General features: G+C 40.1%; 2 protein-coding genes across 3 annotated transcripts; both read left to right on the top strand.

The window, feature by feature from the left end:
• The first annotated feature begins 329 nt into the window (after positions 1 to 329).
• LOC115362287 (organic solute transporter subunit alpha) lies at positions 330 to 4,488 on the top strand. The gene is made up of 7 exons (XM_030056149.1): positions 330 to 446; positions 710 to 861; positions 1,016 to 1,089; positions 1,656 to 1,811; positions 2,056 to 2,167; positions 2,422 to 2,674; positions 3,800 to 4,488. Exons 1-7 carry the CDS (start codon positions 380 to 382, stop codon positions 4,234 to 4,236), a joined length of 1,251 nt encoding a protein of 416 aa, XP_029912009.1. The 5' UTR covers positions 330 to 379; the 3' UTR covers positions 4,237 to 4,488.
• A 1,632-nt stretch (positions 4,489 to 6,120) lies between these two features.
• Positions 6,121 to 14,200, top strand: LOC115362610 (histone-lysine N-methyltransferase SUV39H1). Of its 2 annotated transcripts, none has more exons than XM_030056590.1 (6): positions 6,121 to 6,196; positions 8,156 to 8,301; positions 8,793 to 9,452; positions 9,954 to 10,100; positions 11,196 to 11,325; positions 12,693 to 14,200. In XM_030056590.1, the coding sequence occupies exons 1-6, from the start codon at positions 6,178 to 6,180 to the stop codon at positions 12,824 to 12,826; spliced, it is 1,236 nt and encodes a 411-aa protein (XP_029912450.1). In that variant the 5' UTR covers positions 6,121 to 6,177; the 3' UTR covers positions 12,827 to 14,200. The 2 variants fall into 2 exon arrangements, with proteins under 2 accessions (XP_029912450.1, XP_029912449.1); XM_030056589.1 differs by lacking the exon at positions 6,121 to 6,196 and adding an exon at positions 7,203 to 7,322.
• Positions 14,201 to 20,991: the final 6,791 nt, after the last annotated feature.

Raw genomic sequence — 20,991 nt, 5'->3', positions numbered from 1 at the left:
AGAAGCACATCATTTTTCCAAAATCGTGTCCAATTTATTATGTATTGCAGATCTATTTTTCCTCCATAGCGCACACCTTGTTCTCTGAGGTGCTCTGAGCTTTTCATGGGATGGACTTGGATCCCCACCTGTCCACTTACCTGTATCTGGTCAATCATTAATGGCTTCTGTCAGAAAGAAACTGTTCAGGTCAACACGGAACAAACCAGACGCTCTGAATTAGAAAGCCATGCCTTCTCATCCTTGATCCAATGCATTTACAGGTTAGTGTGTTCATCCTCTAAGTGGATGCACTGTATTTTTTTTTTGTAGCTGATAATGACAAATGTATTTGTTTTGGTGACTGACAGGTTAACTGGGTGAATAATACTTTAAAAAGATGGGAAGAGGGGGGAACTGCAGCTGGATTGGGCCAGAGATCCCACTGTCATCTGAAATGTTCAGTGGTAAGTTGTTCTCTAGAAATGACTAAATCATTGTTCACTGTCTCTTAAATATGGGCAACGTGCAATATGGGTCATGTTACATAATCACCTAATAATGGCTTTAGGTTAGGTCAGGTTAGAGGGTGATTTTTCCGAGGGGAGTCCTGCCTTCGTTAAGTGGAAGTAGAAAACCGGAAGAGGAGCTTGTGATCTTATTCTGATAGACTTGCAGTATGAAATTCTCAAGTGCACTTTTTAAGAAGGGGGCATTTTGTTTCTGTCAGTGATAAAGGATGAGCTCTGGCTGTTCCTCATCCCTGCCGGCTTGGCTGCGATTTTACTGGCGTTGTTTCTGGAGGAGGTGGGCTTCTTCCTACGCCGCGTTCCTTCCTCCAGACGGAAACACCTCTACCTGTGGATATTAGGGATGTACCCGGTAACATGACCTCTTGATTCCAACTCTTACCATTGGTGGTAAAGGACTAAAATGCATGCAACTTGAAGTAAACCTAACTTGAAGATACTTTTTTATTGCTTTAAAGTGTAGTTGCATTGTATCCTAATCTTAACCTTGCATGTTCTTCTCTCAGGTGTTTGCCTTGACCTCCCTCATAGCGCTGTATATTCCACGCTCTTCTTCGCTTTGTAATTTCATGGCTTCTCTGTGAGTTAACACTTCAGATTTTTTTTACCCTTCTTGCTCTATGTAGCCCAAATCATGTTTTTTTTGTTATAGCAGGGTATCATTAAATGTATTAAATGTGCTACTGATTTATTTAAAACCTAGTAAAGTATTAAAATAATAAAATATGAGAATTCTTCACCATGCCATGCAGATTTAGTTTCAAATAAATGTTCAATTTTAATGCAGCTGTGAAATTAGTGGTGTTGACATTGGTATTTAGTGAGGGAAGGTTGTGAAGGAGACAAATTCCATGAATTGTGTTACTTCACTAAAAGAACAGTAATATTGGTTTTATTGTGTTACTTTGAATTACATTACATAGAGTTTGAATCTGTCACATCATGTATGTTGACCATTGTTTCAACACAGAACAGGCTAAATACTGTATTAGCTGTGTTTAGTCACAAACAGGCCTGTGCTGACAGCTTTATTCTTTCATTTTGGTCATTGAATTGTATGAAATGCAATTCCAGACAGGTCTTAAAAGTTTTCAGTCTTCCCTGTCAAGCTGTTGTACACTGCTGATCCTCTCTGAATGTGTGCAGTTATCACTCCATCACCCTGCTCAAGTTCATGGGCCTGATCACCGACTTCTTTGGAGGGAAGGCTCGCATGCTGGGCGTCTTGTCAGGGGAGCAGGTGTCTCCAGATCCCTTCCCATGCTGCTGCTGCTGCTGCCTCCCCATGGTAGCCATCAACAGGTACACACAGAAAGAAAAATCAATGTAACAGACTGCGACCAAATTGATGGATGGGTCACTCTGTCATGACTGAGTTTGGACTGTGCCAGATGCTCTAATTGCGTGTGTTTTTTGGTGTGTAGCTGTAAGGTGTTTTTACAGGTAAACAGTGTATTTTTTGTGCTTCTGGTAATTTGTCGATCATGTTGCTGACATGCAGCTGATGTGACATATAAAATGTTGGTGTCTCTGCTCTCGCACACAGGAGCAGCCTTGGCTGGATGATGGCTGCGGTACTCCAGCTCTCTGTAGTGCGAAGCATCTTGTTTTTTGTCACTCTGGTGCTTTGGACAGATGAACAGTATGACTACGGTGATGTGAGCAGCACCCTCTTAATCTGAATCCTAATCCTAATCTTAAAGTCTTAGTCTTAAAGCTATCTTTAATTTGCAATAATTTATCTTGTGTATTTGTCTCTTGAGAAGTAAACAGACTACATCAAATCAAACCCATTCTTTGGATACTGGAGTTAACTGGAGCGTTTGCCCTTGTCCTGGGCAGATGCTACTCCAAACAGCTGCAGGTGAGTTGAGGGATAAAGTCACTGACATCTGTCTTATTTTTTCTCCAGGTAGATTCTGTCAACCCCAACTTGTATGTGAACGGTATCATAGGCGTGTCAACCTTCCTGTCCTTCTACGGCCACCTGCTGTTTTACAAAGCCACCAAGATGGCCTTGCCCGGCTATGGACTGAGGGCCAAGTTTATCTGCATCATCGTGGTACTGGTGCTGTGTGGCCTGCAGAGCGGCATCTTGGAGACGATGGGGGCTCTGGAGGTCATCCCCTGCACGCCGCCGTTCTCCGTCATCACCAGATCCCAGTGTAAGTGACAGAGTGCTGTAGAGGCAACAGTCTGACCTCTTCCCATTGCAATCCTTAGCTAGTTAGGCTAGTCTGGTCAGCCTTACAGTTCAGTGAGGAGATTAGAATGCACACCCAAGGATGTTAAATAGCTTAGTGTCCATATCACGAAACGTCACATGATGGTCTACCCCCAGTAATTCATACTTTTCACAGCCACAGTCAGTGATATAATATAAAGTAGAGATATGGAAATCATTTGACAAACACAATTAGAAGATAAAAGCATGGGCCCTTTTAAATTTACTTGTTCGGTTCTCCTTGGTGGGACAGGGAGGGTTACAGTGCCATTCACACAAAATCTAATTAACCTAAAACATCGTTAGACAATTAAAACATATAAAATAACAAGAATTGTTGACTTACCTCACATTTCTGGGTCCATTTGGTGCTGTATTTTTCTTACTCACATGGACAACTGGTCTATGTAGAGAATATTACCTCACACTGAGATATTTCCAGCACAGCTACAAAAGCAATTGGATCACTATCTGCAATCATACGGGGATAAATCCAATGTAGAACATGCAGAGATGTCACACAGATGATACAAACCTCAACAGAGCAGAATATAGTGAGGCCACGAGACATGTTGTGCTTTGAAGAAGAAGTGAAGTGACCATCATGGTTGTTTTGGGAGCATTTGGGCTTGCAGTTGCTATTTGATCATATTTCTGTGATCAGCTTCAAGCTGTTACAAAGAATTCTGTGAAATGTAGAAAATCACTAACTGAGGCAGACAACATAAGCTGGGGGAAAGTTGGTAGAAAAAAGTAAATTACAGCACTTCATCACAAAACAGCTCCTTAAATTCATTGATCAACAGTGGAGAGTATCCCAAGATGGATTTTTCCTGTGATGAAGTTAGACAGGAGCCTGCCAATACTTATTAGCCAGCATGTATAAGCAGTAACCGACCTCTGATCAAATAATCTGCTTGAGCGTTAGTCATACCACCAGAACAATCTGCTGAGTTACACTTTATATTTTAGATTTGTGGAGATTTGTTTCAAAAGTGGTTGTTATAGAAATGCTTCAAAAAGGGGAGTGTTGTGGTGAATTTTTCCATTCTCTGTCCTCCCTCAGTGATCTACCACTACTGTGTGATCGTCGAGATGTTCTGCATCGGCCTCTACGCCCGCCACACTTTCCGCAAAGTGGAGCCGAGCGTGGAGGAGGATATGCTGGGGAGCGGCCCGCTGCTGGAGAAAGCGGTTCAAACAGAGGATGATAAGACTTCACATCACAAGCCCAGCCTGCCGTCAGAGGAGCCCTGGCCTGACCGCTGCTTCTTCAGCGCCTCCAATCCGAGCTACAACAGCGATAGTGAGGACAGCCTGTGCAGGATAGAGCATGCGCCTCTGGACGGCTTCTCTTTCCCCCAGGCCAGAGGTCGGGACCTGGGACGGACAAGGACAGCGGTGGACCCCAGTCCCGCGGAGGAACTCGGTGTACATATGTCCACGGTCACGGTCACGGCTGATATTAACTATGAGGCATCCAAGGACGTCACTGTTGTTTGACACTGATGTTCAAATGTCTTTTGTCAGAATGGATGTACACCAAGGAGTTCTCCCTCACCTGTTACAACTGCAAACATAATAACCACTACCACTGATTTTATGATAACTTGCAGTAAACAAGCCTGAAAACATGATCATTCCCTATCAGTGTCATAAAAAGTTAGTTACCATTAAGGCTAATTTTATTTCTGTTAATGTAATATTACATTATTGGGTTGTAGTATACTAGTGAATAGATCATGTAATTATCAAAGTGTACACATAGTCATCCTTTATTAAAAACTGCATTTTGTAACCAAATCTGTGAATGAATTGTGTATTTAACTTGGACCATTATTGCATTTTTGGTTGTAGTATTTTCACCTTAACAGGAAAAATGTTATCATTTCAGGAATGGCAGGCAATCTTTATTACATAAATTGGAGCTCTATTATTTCAAACATTTATCAACAGCTGTGACACCGTCAGCTCCAACCAGATGAAATGGAAGTGTCTGAGGAGGCCTTTCAGAAACAAGCTGCGGTGGAAAAACTGACTGCAGTTGGGTTTTATTGGAGGTTTTGGCCATCACTGCAGTCTTAACTTGTGTATGTGTCTAATTAGCCCACACAAGCCTCTGATTCACTTCAGCTCTGAAAACTAATTTTGATGGATTTCAAAACTGTGGTTAAAATATACAGTCATTGTTATTAGATTTATTTTCATAATATAGTTTCATCATACCTTATGACAATAGATGACAATAGAAACCCAAATGTTGCAAAAAAAGATGAAAACTTTAATCAAATTGCAAACTGCACAATTTACAGATAATGGTAGAGGGTAGCAAAAGCACTAGCAGAAGTAATCATAGTCATATTTACTAAATCAATTTTGGGCTTTATTTCCGTCTACAAATTGGATTTGTAGATGGTGAGTCTTTTATTCTGAAAAAATGGGACGGAAGTGTCTTGTTTTGCCAGGCTTCACAATAAAACATTTCTGTTGTGGAGCAGGCTGGAAAACGGCAGATCAGCTGTAAAAGCATCGCAAACATTAAACACCGAGTAAACAAAGACACTTTAATTTAGTAGTAAAAAGTTTCGACAACATGCTCGGGGTTTGATATAGAGTTCAAACAGCCACGGTTTCCCCTCACTGCGCGGTCTCTTCCTCTTCCTCATTCTCACACAGGAGAGCTAAGGCTTCACACTGGACAATAAAACTGCGCTTTTATATTCAGGAGGTCAGCTTTTCAGAAAAATCGATACTATTAATATATTTTTAAAAACTTAATTTCAAGTCATGGACAAAAATAACATTGCTTACAAATATATGGCGCATTAACACAACACAATAAAGAAGTGCAAAAGAGAGAAATACAGCAAAGACGAACAACAAACCTAACTAAAAAAGACAAGTAATAAAATATATATATATATATATATATATATATATATATATATATATATATATATATAAACGCGAGTGTATGACAATAAATTCACTTTTGAAACAAGAGTTTCAAAAGAGTTTGAAAGTCATTGTTTTGATTTTTTATGAAGAGGTCGATGAGATGTTTTTTCCCAATTCCGTCATGATTACAAAGAGATTAGTTTTTTTTGAAAGAAGTAAAATAATAAAAAAAAAATGCATGATCATCTTTGTTGCTATAAACATGGCAACCAAATGTAAAGTTTCTGTAGAAAAGAGTAAAATCTGAGAGACTGTTGTTATTAATAAAACTATTAACGTCTTTTCACAGTCCACATGTATACAGACAGAAATATCAGTGTTGTTAAAGTGCACGGCCACTGCTGTCTTCAAACTTCTTCGGCCAGCTCTCCACCAATAGGAGTGCAGATACACGGCGCTCGACCAATCAGCGGGCGGATGCGTCTCTTCCTGCTGGATCCTCCTCTCCAATGTAGTTTGTCCTATTTTGGCGGCTGTGCGGAAAACATGGCGGAAAATTTGAAAGGTAACCCATGAGGAAGATTATTGAAATTAATTTCCATCGTGTGTGTGTCTGCTGTCGCCGTTTTCTTCGGTGTAAACGCATGACTTTTTAAATACCTCGAATATGCACGTGTTGGCTGCCCGCGAGCCGACCTATCATTAGCAGCACGGCGGGTGGGTAAACACGGCCACTTTGTGCACTAAGCTAACTTAGTTGTTTCTCAAGTGCGGCGTAATGCAGTTGAACTCGGCTTGTTTATGTGAGGAAGAGAGCAGCATGCGGCTTTAAACTGTGACTTTGCGTCGACATAAAAACGAGCAGCGGGGTTTTAAAACCCTCGGGACTCGGTGAGGTGGTTGAAGCGGTGTGTTGTGTTGTCGGGGCAGGCTGTCAGAGCGGGCTAAGCTCTGCCGCCGCCACCACATACCGACGATAAGTGACGATTCAGCACCAACTGTTTAAATGGCGTTGTGCATGCTTTTGCTGTTGTTGTTGCTTCCAGTTTGACTGTCTGTAGCCTGACATAACCGAGCTGCCTTGGCTGGTGAAACCGCAGCTGGCGAAACTAAAACCGCAGTTTAAAGCTGCTGCGCTTATCTGCAAACGTTCCTAACTGGTATCCTTACATAACGCAGGGTGCACTTTTCAGTAAGATGCATGCACACCAAGCAGCACTTAGTCACATTTCAGATGTATTCACTGTTTCTCAAGGGCTTTGCCCCATTTCATGATATATTTATAACGCTGTGAGAGCTCCAGGTGCATGTACCAAACCGCTTACAGCACCACAAACTTTTAATTTATGCTTCAAAATGACATGTTAGTGTCAGTGAGTGAGTCAGTGCCACCACAAGGAAAAGTTCATTTGACATTGTTTAAAGAGGGCTGGTAACAATGCTCAGATGGTTTGTCAGTGTGACAGCGGGCCGTGGACTTGTGTTGCTTATCTCCATACTCCAGGCTCATCTTTTTCACACACCGGCTGTAACAGAGTGTCATTTTTCTGTGGCTGATTGAGTGCCACTGTGTGTCAGAATGAATCCCTGAATCCTGATCCATGTAGATGGTGTCCAGGAGGCAGAGGAGATGCTGCATGTTGTCTGGCCGAGTGGTGGGAACATGTTTACTCGCATCGGTCAGCGAGCAGGCAGGTTTCTTCATGTTTCCAGAAAGTGTGGTGATTCTGTTGCTTCTGTAATTGAGTCAGTCAGGTTCTGTGAATGTGTTTGAAAATAACTGTGCTCATGTGTAGCACCTGTGAGGCAACCTGTGAGCTAAATGGACAGCTGTATGACTGGTTGATCTAAGATGTGAGAAACCTTTCATTGTAACTGAAGATTCACCTGACAAGCATTTTAAATCAGTTCAGCAGACATTACACTTCTATGTTAATGATATTTACTAAATAATGCATTTGCTTGATAGATTATAACAATTGGATTGACCATTGTGCATTTGATATACACAATGAACAAAGTTACATATGGTTTTAAGAGTAAAACTACTCAGCTAGAAGCAACAATCTGGATCAGCAAGACATATAACTGTGGTATAACTGTTGGTAACTGTGCCAATTGTAGACTTAAATGTGCTGAAACATTTGCAGTTTTCTTGTGAGAAAGACAGATTGTCATCTTTTGTGAGCATGTGACCAAATGGCAGGGAGGTCTAACTTAACTTGAAAATTGTTTTTGCATCTACGCCTCTTAGTTCTGCTCCTCCTCTAAATAGAGGAAATGAGTAAAAGCAAGCAGTGCAAACGTTTTATTTAAATGACACGCTTTTTGGTGTGCTGAATTGACAAATGGATCCTGATGATAAAAAAGGCTTTAAAATCATTCAAAATATCAAAATATGTTTCATATCCCGTTATTCAGTGAGCAAGGCCCGATTTTTTTTTTTTTTTTTTTTTCCATGTACAGTATGTATGTGTATGTATATGTTCAATTATCTGTTATTTAAAGCGGGTTGCTGTGTCAGATTGCAGTGTGCCATGTAAAGTGTCCTTGGAGGGACTGGAAAGCCTGTGCCGCCACCACAGGCTCCACTGTAAACAGCTGAATGTGAACAGAAACAACTTGAATGAATATGAGGTGGAGTTCCTCTGTGACTACAAGAAGACTAAGGTAAGACTGCAACTGTTTTGTATTTTAATTTAACTGTCAGCTACAAATCATTCAAGATTCAAGATATGATGCTGGCTGATAGCCTTACTGATATATTTATCAATTTCTTTGCATGCTTTTACATGTCTTTGCCATTACTCCTTCTTGCCTCTGCTCTCTCACCTATATTTTGAGTTACCACAGAGAGAGAGAGACAGGTTTGTAATGATGTGTGGGATCACTGTATATATGCAGCAAGACTAACAGGTGTGAAATGATGGTCAGTGCAGCTGGTTTTCATGTCTGTTACTCTCTTGTGCATTCAGTCAGCTCATGCAAATCAGTTAAAAGTAGCAGCTTTGCTAGTCCACTAATCCAAGATATGAAATTTTATATAGATTTTCTCTGCAGTAAATATTCTTTCATCTGATTTACTAAATTGAAGTGTCTTCACTGCTCTCCTCAGTTTTTGTTGTGTTCCTTCCCCATATTCAAAGTGTTGTGTGTTTCAGGAGGAAGAGTTTTATCTGGTCAAATGGAGGGGCTACCCAGAGTCGGACAACACCTGGGAACCCAAGAAGAACCTGAAATGCACCAAACTGATGAAAGAGTTCCACTTGGATCTGGATCGGGAGCTGAGGCGCCACAAGAGACGCTGCATCCCTAAAAAGCTGGATAAGGAAGTTTCATCGGTCCTTGTCCAGAAAGCCAAACACCGCCAGAGTCTCCAGCGCTGGGAGGCCCACCTGAATAACACCCGTAACCACCCAGGTCGTATTTTTGTCCTCAATGAAGTGGACCTTGAGGGCCCACCCAAGGACTTCACCTACATCAATAACTACAAAGTCGGCCAGGGCATTGTGTTGAACGAGATGGCCGTGGGCTGTGAATGTAAAAACTGTTTAGATGAGCCAATAAACGGCTGCTGCCCTGGAGCCTCCCTGCACCGCATGGCCTACAACGACCGGGGGCAAGTCCGAGTCCGAGCGGGCCAGCCCATCTACGAGTGTAACTCGCGCTGCACCTGCGGCCCTGACTGCCCCAACAGAGTGGTGCAGAAGGGCATCCAGTTTGACCTTTGCATCTTTAAGACAGATAACGGCCGGGGGTGGGGCGTGCGCACGCTGCAGCATATCAAGAGGAACACCTTTGTCATGGAGTATGTGGGAGAGGTAGGCCTGTTTGAAAAGAGTTGAGCTCTCTTTATCAGCCTCCTAAATACCATCAGGGTAGGCTTCCTGTCATATAATTTTGTAAGTGACCGCTAAAGTTAAAACCGTACGCATGCCAGGAATAACCGGACAATTTAACTGATAGAATTGTTAATGTGCATTTTGGATAGAAATGTCATTCTATCCATCTTCAATGCTTTTTCCTGTATAGCAGGTAATGTGTGTTCATTTAAAACTTGCTTATCCGCTCATATGGTAGATTAGCATTGTAACTTACCAAATTACAAGAGCATTTTGAAGCATACCCCTAACATTTGAAGACTGATGTTTGCTGGTAGCCCTAAAAAAGATCAGTAGTAGGTTTTTACACTTGAGTCCCTGTATATTATCCATATTTTCCTATTAACAGTTAAAAATGACTAATTTTGCATTTTTGGAGAACGATGACATCCCTTGTAGTTTGCTTACCCCCAGCTTGACTTTCTGTCCTGTTCATTCCAGATCATTACGACAGATGAAGCAGAGAAGAGGGGTCATGTGTACGACCGCCAAGGCTCTACATACTTGTTTGACCTCGACTATGTGGAAGACGTGTACACAGTGGATGCTGCTCATCAAGGCAACATCTCCCATTTCGTCAACCACAGTGTGAGTGTCTTCACGTGTATCCAGACGAGGGCTGAGGAGTTTCAAGAAACTTAAGACATAATGTTTCATGCTACATAGACACGATGAAACTGCACGTTTGCAACACTACAAAGTTGACTGAAAATTTATGAAGAGAGCTTAAATTATAACATATTGCATAAAAACTATGTGGATAAGATATGCAAGATATTATACCATCTTGACAATTCAAGACACACTGTAGTTTCTTTGAAAAATTAAAATGCCTGTATTTTACATGGCAGTGTGTATTTAAAATGACAAAGGTGTTGTGACTCATAAGTATTCATGAAGACATATGTGCTTTGCAATGCTTTTGTCATGTCAAATGTCCATAAATTGTGGTAAATTGGCCTAATATTCAAAACCACTGGTATGGTCCTTTTTATGCTTCAGTGGTTTGAACAGGCAACTGGTTTGGTATTGTCTTTAATAACATTTTTTATTATTAGTTAACATGAGTAATTTGCAAATGCTAATTAGAAAAAAATATACTGAGTCAGAAAAAGGCTGGTATTAGGATTAAACCATTATACAAACAGTTTTTAGAAGTGCATTCCTATAGTTTTTCACAGAAAAGTTGTAGAACTGGGAAACAGTAAATAGCTTTTCATTCATTTTGCATTTGCGAGGGAGACCTGTTCATGAAACCTCACCATGATGGTAAAGAGATAAGGAGCGAATAGCAGTTGGCTGACGACTATGGAGGGTTAAGCTGTAGCTGAGTTTCACTGCTTGTTTACCTTCAGAGGAAATAAAATGACTCCCAGTGAGTTGTTAGTTGTGTTGCTGATCGTGTGATCACAGGGTTGGCAGTTCAGTGTTGAGTTACTTATCCTGCTTTTTTTTTGGGGGGGGGGGGGATTTGCAACATGAAAAATTGTTGTGATGTCTGAAATGAAAATAGATGGTTACTAACAACTCACTGATTATAGGCAGTGTAATGCAAAAATAATAGCTCTGAAGTAAAATTATTGTGGTGTGTGCGGGCAGCAGATTCATCTACATCAAAGTATTAAAAAGGCCAGTTTATTGAATGTGGAGAAATGACTAATGGTTTTGTCATTATGTCCTCAGTGCAACCCCAATCTGCAAGTATACAACGTGTTCATAGACAACCTTGATGAGAGGCTCCCAAGAATAGCTTTATTTTCAACACGGGCTATTCGGGCAGGAGAGGAGCTCACCTTTGACTACAAGATGCAAAGTAAGTGTGTTCTGACTCAGTTATTCATTGCTGTGCAAAAACACCTAAAGTTGTTTTTTAAGATGATTGAAGATGGTCACATGCTTCATTTGTAGAGCCATGCTGTTTGTCAACCCTGGGGCAAACAGCTAGAAAATCTCTGAGCTCTGAATGGCTGATCAGTCAAGTCAAGAGTGTGTGGGTAAAAGATACAACAGTCATACAAACCACAGTAGTCAATCGCTACATCAGCATGAAACCCATTCAGGCTACAGCGAACAGTTTTGGTGCATTAGCGGAATTTTAATGTTATTAAACCAGAGTTCAGTTTTGTTATGAGAAGTGGAGGAGAAGTGGTCACTGAGGAGAAGCTCATTATTGCAGGAAAAGAAAGGTCTGTGTTTTCTGACATTTTTATTATTCATCCAACTGTTGCACTGAAAAGTTGATTTACTACATATTAGTCAAACAGTCAGTCAGCAACTGGCTATTGAATATTTGTTTTACCACTGAGATTTTTATTATTACATCTACCTGTAAAAGCTCATTTTGGGTGGCATCTGCCACATTTTACTGTATATGGCACGTGGATCAGTCAGTTACATCTTGATACGTTTCTCCAAGATAGAGAGAACCCCGGTTGTCAGTAGGCCCATGTAAAATCCTTCTTTGGTAAACTTAAAGATGAACCTCGTCCAGTGAGGCATACGCAAAATGACAAAGAGCACACCTGAAAAGGCATCAATATTCTTCGAGTGCAGACGACAGCGGACCAAGCCAGGCCAGTACACTCAATTCTCTAGTAGGCTTTTCTTGTGACAGATTAGTTGACCGATTGTTCAGACAGTCCACCAGCTAGTTAGTTCTAGTTAAACTAGTCAGAAAAAAAATCTCATACATCCCTAGTATTTATGATACTCAGTGTTTGAAAGAGTAGGGGAGGTATCAGTAATGTTGACCACCTCTACTAACTGTAAACTAATCAGTCGACTTCTTCATTACTTCCTCACTTCAAGGTTCCATTGTAGCTCTGGACAAGTAAGGATTTTTATTTTGAGTTAAAACTCTGTACACACTGATTTGATTATGCATAAAAACATTGGACCGCTAAGTGTGCACGAGGAATGAATAATCATCTGCTTGTAGTTACTTGATTTCACTAAGTTACACCAAATGAATAATTATTCTAATAAAAATGGAAACGGTATTAGTGCCATAATTGTTTATTTGTAATTCCTTTTTTCCTGTTTTCCACAAATTGTTTAAAATTGCCAACTGCAGGCTTTAATGTGCAGCTTGTCTTCCATACATGCATCTTTCTAATGGCCATTGCAGAAGATAAGAGCAGATTGAGTAAACTATGTAAAATCACTTTTGTGTGTTTCCAGTTGACCCAGTTGACACAGAAAGCACCAGAATGGACTCCAGTTTCAGTTTAGCAGGACTGCCCAGTTCTCCAAAGAAGAGGATTCGGGTTGAATGCCGGTGTGGATCGGACTCATGTCGAAAATACCTGTTCTGACATGAATCACAATGCCGTTATCCTTCTAAAGATGTGGAAAATTGTACAGATGTTTATGAAAGGTGCAGAAAACCCACCTTAAACTGTTGGATACTTGTGAACATGACCAGCTCTTTTCCAAGGTTGAAAACCATAGTCAAGAGACTCAAATCTGACCTCCTCAAAACTTGGAGCTGCCTGGTTTCCCTTGAAGACTTGAGTTTGATGAGCGATTACTTTCAGAGAATTTCATCTGATGGTAGCACTCACAGAGGCAGAGCATTTGCTTCCGTCCCCTAAAATTCACTCTGGGTGTTTTGACTTTGTTCTGAAAGTTGCTGTCCCATCCACTGTCGGCAGTGTTAGAAATTTGTAGATGATCATCTGGTTTTAGCTCTTGTTTGTTGCTTTGACAGTCTTGTTCTCCAATCTGAACTGAATTGTCAAATAAAATGTGAATTGAATGGGCTTTCCCTGTTGTTCAGCTCTTTTAAATTGTGACTTGTAGTTTTATCAGCAATTTTATAGCTTGTTATATATTTTTATATTTTTTTAATCCTGTGAGGTTGTTGTCATGTAAAATGGATTCAGCAGCGCGTTAGAAACGTGAGACGAATTTGGACTGCACCTGTTTTTGTTTTTTTGTTTTTTTTTTTATGACTAGATAATGCAGTGTGTCATAAGCAGAAAAAATCAAGTCATGTCCTTTACAATGAAATGAAATTCAGCCTCAAACTGGTGAAAACAAATGAAACATGACTTAGTGAACACTGCTGTGTGTGCTTTGTTAGATCTATAAAGGCCATGGGAGGCTGGTTGTAAACCCTGTAGAGGTGATGGTTGGACGACGTGTGTACTCAACATTGTTGAAATTATGCAGCAGACGTCACTGAGAAAACCAGCTGTCAACAGACGTTTTCTGAATCAACCAAATTTGCATTTTGGATGTTATTGTTCATGTCTTTTGTCCTCAAGTTGCTTGTTCACATAGACCTTGTGGTCATTAATGTGGAGTTTACTGTCCATTAATGGTGTTTCCTGCAGATTGTGCCTCAGCAGATACTATGGAAATTAATTTTACAGACATGTCCCACATCTGAGTATTTCCCCTCCTACCACCTATTTTGTGTCGCTGTGAAGTTCTGCACTGCTTAGTGATGATACGCAAAATTTACATTATTTGAATTTTCTTTGTCATTTCCTTGTCACTGTCCTTGTACGTTATCTATTTGGGGGCGAAATAGTTGTCTATTTTACAATGTCATTGATATTTAAACATTTTGGTCATTCATTAATGCTTGTTTTTTATCATTGGCTTTCTTATAGGAGGAGAACAAAACAGTGTAAATAAATGGCTAAAAATATAACATTCTTGAAAGCTTTGTTTTTTTTTTTATCGCCTCATCACATCAGATTTGTCAAGAAGTGTGTTAATGAAACAACTGGGTGATTTTTACTGTGACATCCATCAGCAATGCTTCCCACCACTAGATGGCGCTTTTGTCTGGTGTTAACCACAGAGCAGGTTTACGTTTCATTCGTCCTGTGCCTCATCTCTATGATGTAATTAGTAATCAACATGGTGGTTGGCATAGATGTTCATATCTTACAGTAATTGAATTGAATGTCCTCTTTATGCTTTATGCTTACCTCTGTAGTTAATAAGGTGCTGCTTTTTGAAGGTGGATAGATATTTTTAGACAGAAGTTGCCAATATTTTGTGCCCGAATCTTTAGATTTGATCATCACAGACACTTTGATTCCTAAATATTCCAGCTATTTTTTTTTTTTTTTTTTGGAAAAGCCAATGTAACATCTGTTAGATATATCAGTTTGATATATTGGTTTAACACTAATCCCTTGAGTTGCATTGCCTGGCCTGGTCTGGCCTCAGTGACAGCCCTTTGCATGAGAATATAGGCCACAGAGCTGGTTAGTGTGGCCAAACACTCCCTTCATGCCCTTAGAAAACCCGTGTATACATCAGCACGGCTAGGTGGCTCCATGCAGATAAACACTCTGATTGGATTGGCTGGATTTGTGAGGGATCAGGACTTAGTGAGCGCCAGGCAAAGTAGCAAGTAGGTGAGTGTGATGGAAGATGAACAAGCCAAATCAGCCAGATGGCCGGCGCCTGGGTCAACCAACCTCTCACTGGGTCCACAGTGACGGTCAGGAAGCTCAAGAGATACATTCGAGGAGCAGTGTTCATAAAATGTGGCTCTTATGCTGTGACTACATGATATATCACATGAGTGCTGGAGGCAGCAGAGATTAGACCAAAATAAAAAAAAAATAAAATAAACTGAATCTAGTTACAAAATTTATTCATTTTAGTCTAAAAAGTTGTGGCTTCCAAAAGGCACTAATTAACTCGTCATTATATGTTTTTTTATTGACCACTATAGGCGACCAGTGAGACCTGCAACATCAACAGGTTTGGCATAGCTACAGTGGCTTGTGATTGACATAAATAATACCGTCAGTTTGTTTTTGCGCTGTCCTTGCAATTGCCTGGCCATGTAGAGCAGCTGGAAGTTAAGATTGCTTCTGGATTTCACTTGTTCAATTAATTTGCTGTAGATGAATGTGGAGAGAGACATTCAACAGGGATTTTTAAGCTTTTAGACAGCTGAGAATGTTAATTTAGAGGGTGCACGGGCAAAGGATGTACAGTAATGGGCAAATAAATTAAAAGACAAAGGCAGCACCTATGAATGAGCTATTGTGGCAGTAGCTGTAGCAGTAGTAATAATAATAGTAAACTTCATGAACTGTGTTTTTATAAAAACAAACAAACAAAAAAAAAAATCAAAAGTAATCGACAGCCCAAGAAGTGTCCACAATGTGATAAATTAACATTAAACTAGCTGCCAGCACTTGAGTAATTTTTTTATTCTGGTCTGAATGATGAGGTTCAAAAAGGTGCTCGATTTTGTTGTGTTCAGTTGAGAAATTCCTGTGAAGTTTGGTTATTTCTGTCCATTTGTAACTTGGAGGAACTTGCTCGGCTTTGCAATGACAATGAATTGCCTGGTCAAAGCTTGTAATACAGATTATTAGTCTTGTCCTCCTGTGATTGTTTAAAAGTCTAGATTAAAGACATAAGTGCCTCAAGTAAGAGCAAAGAGAGATTTTTTTTCTCGTGGAAATAATTGCCAGTAACTGCATATTTCCACTCTGCTTCTTTGGCTTCCTGTTTGAAGAGACTGGATAGTGATAGTGATTTTGAGGCCCGACCATGTGCACTGTCAAGGCTGAGTCCCTCTTGCTGCCGCCCGGGTTCGAATCCGGCCTGGACCCTTTGCTGCATGTCATCCCTTCTCTCTCCCCGGCCTTTCCTACTTCTCTGTACTGTCACTAGCAAATAAAGCAGAATGCCAAAAAAATAATTAAATAAATAGAGATCAACTGAGCCTGTGGGAAAAAAGCGAGGACTAATGAGAAAACGGCAGAGATGCATGAGTATTTTGTGTCAATCGGCCTTTAACTTGGGCTTAATATGTCTTTCCGAAAGTCGGGGGAAAGTTTTAGTCTGAAGTCACCATATCTTATCTGTATATCTTATTTCTTATTTCTGTGATGAATTGCACTCTGTATGACTGTTGAATACAGAACAGTGAGTCTTGAAAGAAGCTCTTATTTCTGACACTTAAATCTAGTATTTACTGGTAATGTTTTAGGTAGCTGAAAATATTCTACTTTAACTGTTTGGATGTCATGTAATTGCAATTTTATCTGTTTGGCCAGTTATCCACAGAAATTAAAAAAAAAAAAAAAAAATTACACCAAATCATGTAAAATGAAATAAACTCAGGAATACAACATAGGTCAAAATAAGCTCTTTCTCTAAACCAGTGATTTTGTGTTCTTCAGCGTATTTTCACAAATACTTTGTTTCAGCCACTTCAGCTGGCACACTTAAAATCCCCGAGTGTGATGTGGCACTGTTCATAATTCAGAACCCACTGTGACATTATTGAAATTTTTCTGCTGAGATGAAACGAAGTCTTGTTCCATTTCACAACACCAATAAACTTGTTCTGTTTTGACAGTGTCTTCACAGAAATGATGATAATTTTGGTGGCACTAGTCCCCACAAACTCAGATGGTACAGTTTAGTCACAGTTTAGCAGCAGAGGAGCTTTTATGTGCGAGTGCATCAGACAACGGTCACCACAGCAGCATCTGAAGGACACTGCGGTGGTGAAACACTTCAACTGAAAGTATCAATGGTTCGTTAAGATCTGTATCATCAAACATTTCCAATGTTAATTATCATTATGCGAGAAATACCGTCTTTCGTCATGGTTAATCATAATAACTTCCAGATAATTTCAAAGGAAATTTATTTTCATTACAAAACCAACAACAAAAATCATAAATCGCCAGACATGCTTAACAGCTCAACCAGTTTTTTTTTTTTTTTAATAATACAGAAAAAAGGGAAATCACATCATCTGACTTTCCTGCATCGGTTTCAGTGGTCAGAATACATTTCTTTTGGCACCCTCAAACCTCTGGTATTTTATGTCTGATATTTGACTGCAGGATGCATTAAGATGTTATCACTATACCGCTGACATTTAATGTTTTTCTTAAAGGCTTAAATGGAAAAAAGTATTTGGAGAATCTGTGGGCCTTATCTCCTTTCAAAGATCTCGAGGTTCTCTCAAACATATCCATAGTTGCCGTATGGTTTTCTTTTTGAGAGAAATTTTCTCTTTCCACTATTGTGCGCATTTACCACACAGAAACACAGCAGAACTACCAGCTATCAGTCATTTACACATTCACTTGTCAAAATTGGAATTTGGCTCACTTGGGGCTGTTACAGAGCCACTCGTAGACAAAAGCAAGAGGTTAAAGAGAAAAGCAATTTGAGTACCAATTTAATGCCAAAATGAAATTGCCAGGTGCATTGTATGTACAATTCCTGGTTCCATATATTCTTGATTTTTTTTTTCATTTGATATACCAAATCCTTTCCTTTTTTATTCTTCAGTGACACATTCAAAAAGAAACCAGTGTATACAATCGTGTCCGACCTTTCCAGATCCCTTGTTTCAAACCTTTTCACCCTCACAATCCCTAAATATTTAAGAACAAAATCCGGTCCAATTTATGACCTAACAAATGTCTCAAAATGGATTTTGAGTAAACTTCATTGGTTTTAAACACATTCAAATCTGTGTGTCAGGAGCAGGGTCAGGATGAGAAATACTGAGGAAGCCTGTCCAGGAGAGATGTTTTTAAAATGCAACGTGTATCTGGTCAGTATTTTCTTCTCATTTTCCTGTTTCATCCCTCTAGCCATCATGTACACATACACACATTCATACCTACGTATAGAAATACACGCACACACACACAGTAAAAACACGATGATCAGGAACCCCTCCATTGCATTTCAAAGTTAGTTTGCTGTCAATATAATACACACTAAATAGTACAGAGGTCACAGTAAATTTACAAAAGATAATCCGCCTGAAGCAACTAAAAAGCACTGTCAGGCTTCCTTTCCAGCATGATCCTCAAATCCACACTTTTTTTCAGGCTTTGTTTCTCCGAAATGAAAATGAAAAGGCCAGTCTCTTCCCATTCCCTCCCCAAGTTGATATGCAAGAGGAAAGAAACTGAGAAAAAACACTTCCACAATAATCCAGGAGGGGCTTCTGTCAACTCCACGAGTTGTCAGATGTGAGTTCTCTCAGTCCTCAGTAGCAAAGTGGACACTCATTTCACAATTTTGAGTGTTCATTTTTACCCCCGTTTACCATCAACATTACAGTCTGTGATCAGAGTTCCTCCAGGTATTGAGGGGAAGAGTAAATGTCTTCCAAATGTCTTCCAAAAGTATACACAGTGTTGTGTTTTCCCCTTTTTAATGACTTCAGCGCATACAGAAGAGACATATTCGTCAGCTCTTTCTTGCATTGGTTTAACTTTTTTTTTTTTTTTTTTTTAATCAAGTAAGGCCATAACGCTGAACACAAAAAAAGAAAGAAAAAAGCAATTCTCTGTGGCATGCTATTGTTGGGTGTTGTCAGTTATGCCACAGCAGAGAAGGGGCACCTAAAAACCCAAAACCACACAGTTTACCCTCAACCTTAAGGGCCATGTCATGTATTCAGACATTCACTTACAAATTACAATCCCTGTGTCCTGTCCTACGCCTGCGCCTGAACTCCTCTTCAAGTCAAAGCTCGTTTGCAGAGAGAAAGAAGAAAGAAACACAGTTCGTCAATTTATCTCGATTTGTGCAAAAATAGTAAGCGGCAGATTTGTCCTCCATGGCACCTTTCTACCTTTCTAAGTCCTCCGTGTGGAGTGATAATGCTTTTGATTCTTATGCACAGTTAACCATTGTTTTACTAGGAGTAAACATTCACACAGAAGTGATATGGTCTTCATCAGATTTATGTTGGAGTCTCACTAGTTGGTGTGAAGGTAGCTCAGGTAAGCTGTAGATTAACTCGCCCTCTGCCTTGTTATTTGTGTCAGTGGATGTTCAGAGTGCTGGGCCACCATGGGGGCGCTGTACAAACTGTTATTACACCTCAGCAGCACCTCTGTTCTGGAGACACGGCACCCATGCTGGCCAAACTTTACATGTCAGTGGCTCCATATTTTTGTGCAAAATTTTTCTCAAAAAAGATGGCCGATAGTGATCTGTATTTGATGATAAAAGTTTCTGTAAGTGATAAAAAAACAATACCTCGCTCGGTCCCCCAAGCAGTCAGTAAAGTTCTCGGGAACTTTGAGTGGGTCGACCACCTCCTATCGATCACCAGTCGATATACACAACCTGTGACGGCAACTGGGCTGCATAATACAACAGTGGTTTGGTGTTGTTTGGTGTGCTACTAATGTCAAACAATTGCATGGACATTTAAGTGTTGATTTTGAGGGAAAAATGTCAACGGGGCTATTAAAGCTCTGACGTTACAACACTGCCAGATTGACTGCATTTGAAACTGTTACTGAGTTCACCGTTTGAAATGCCACATACCGTCTGTGGATCTTCCTGCACCAATAAAGTGACAATTTTTCCAAACCTTAGAGGAAAAATCCCCCATTTTACCCTCTTCCACTGTTCAGTCTCATCAGTCTGTACATTCAGTAATTTTGTGATAAGGTACTGTGATTTTCTTTTTTGGTGTACTCGGTGTTCCCGGACCCCCACCCCCCAGTCTACTTGTTTCAATATTCAGTCATTTCATACATTTCCCAGAATGCCCGTTGACAGCTCCAGAGAAGGGGTGTGAATTTGCTGATGTCAATCAAAGGCGGGCATGTGGGTTTATAAATATCGCTTTTAAACCAGCTGGATTGTTAACACAGGGTGTGTCCATAATTCCTCCCAGGCCCCTTAATCAAAACACTATGTGTCTTTTGGCTGTGCTGCATTCTGGTCTACTGAGGCTGCTGTCACTGGAGAAACTGGTATTTCTGCCTCTTCTACAATGGATCTCTCTCTCTATGAATACTGAATGTTGATCAGAAAATTATGGCTCTTACATAGATAAAATACGTTTGAGATAGCTGACACTTTTTTGCTATGGAAATCCATTTGAGCACTGCTGGAAAAATGTTGACATGACATGACATGACATCATCTATTTTTGGCCAGTTATCCACAGGAATAAGACACCAACAAACAACAAAATAGTCCCAGAAATGCAAGATACATTATCAGTGGCTGTTTTTTTTTTTTTTTTTTTTTTTTTTTTAACTAAAGCATTTTAGGGTGGCTTTTTCCTTTAAGCATCAATTTCTGATAAAATCTTCACAGTTTACCGCTGCAATCCCTGTTAGCTCGCTATGGATAAAGAGACGATTTCATTAGACATGCATTTGCTTCCCGGCAGCGACAACGAATTGATAAAGCGCATTGCGAGTATGTTATCTCTGGCATAACGCAGTAAACATACCTACAGCTTGACTCTAAAGTGGCCGAAAAAAGGAACATCAGCAGAGGCTTGGGTGAGCAACGTCTACAGGGTGTTTGCTTTGTCTGTCTCTACGGGAGAGAGACAGAAGGCATGGGCTGTGCTTTGGTCCTGTGTTTTCACATTGTTACCTTTCACATATACTCAGTGTGACCTCAAAGTTTTTGAAGCTGTTTTGGAACTCTCCGTCGCCGTGAGCAAAGAATTGGAACGAAAGACAATAATGAAACTTGA

The sequence above is a fragment of the Myripristis murdjan genome, chromosome 7 (genome assembly GCF_902150065.1).
Source record: "Myripristis murdjan chromosome 7, fMyrMur1.1, whole genome shotgun sequence".
In the NCBI taxonomy this organism is placed as follows: domain Eukaryota; kingdom Metazoa; phylum Chordata; class Actinopteri; order Holocentriformes; family Holocentridae; genus Myripristis; species Myripristis murdjan.
The sequence above is the reverse complement of the archived record's forward strand: the minus strand, read 5'-3'. Positions and strand labels throughout refer to the sequence as shown.

Bases quoted from the DNA above. Each gene is read 5' to 3' on its own strand.
- LOC115362610 (XM_030056589.1), top strand. From the start codon at position 7,262: ATGCTGCATGTTGTCTGGCCGAGTGGTGGGAACATGTTTACTCGCATC. The intron at 7,323-8,155 runs GCAGGTTTCTTC...TTGCTGTGTCAG, and splicing joins TCGCATCGGTCAGCGAGCAG to ATTGCAGTGTGCCATGTAAA. The intron at 9,453-9,953 runs GTAGGCCTGTTT...TGTTCATTCCAG, and splicing joins TCATGGAGTATGTGGGAGAG to ATCATTACGACAGATGAAGC.
- LOC115362287 (XM_030056149.1), top strand. From the start codon at position 380: ATGGGAAGAGGGGGGAACTGCAGCTGGATTGGGCCAGAGATCCCACTG. The intron at 1,090-1,655 runs GTGAGTTAACAC...GAATGTGTGCAG, and splicing joins TGTAATTTCATGGCTTCTCT to TTATCACTCCATCACCCTGC. The intron at 2,168-2,421 runs GTGAGCAGCACC...TTTTTTCTCCAG, and splicing joins AACAGTATGACTACGGTGAT to GTAGATTCTGTCAACCCCAA.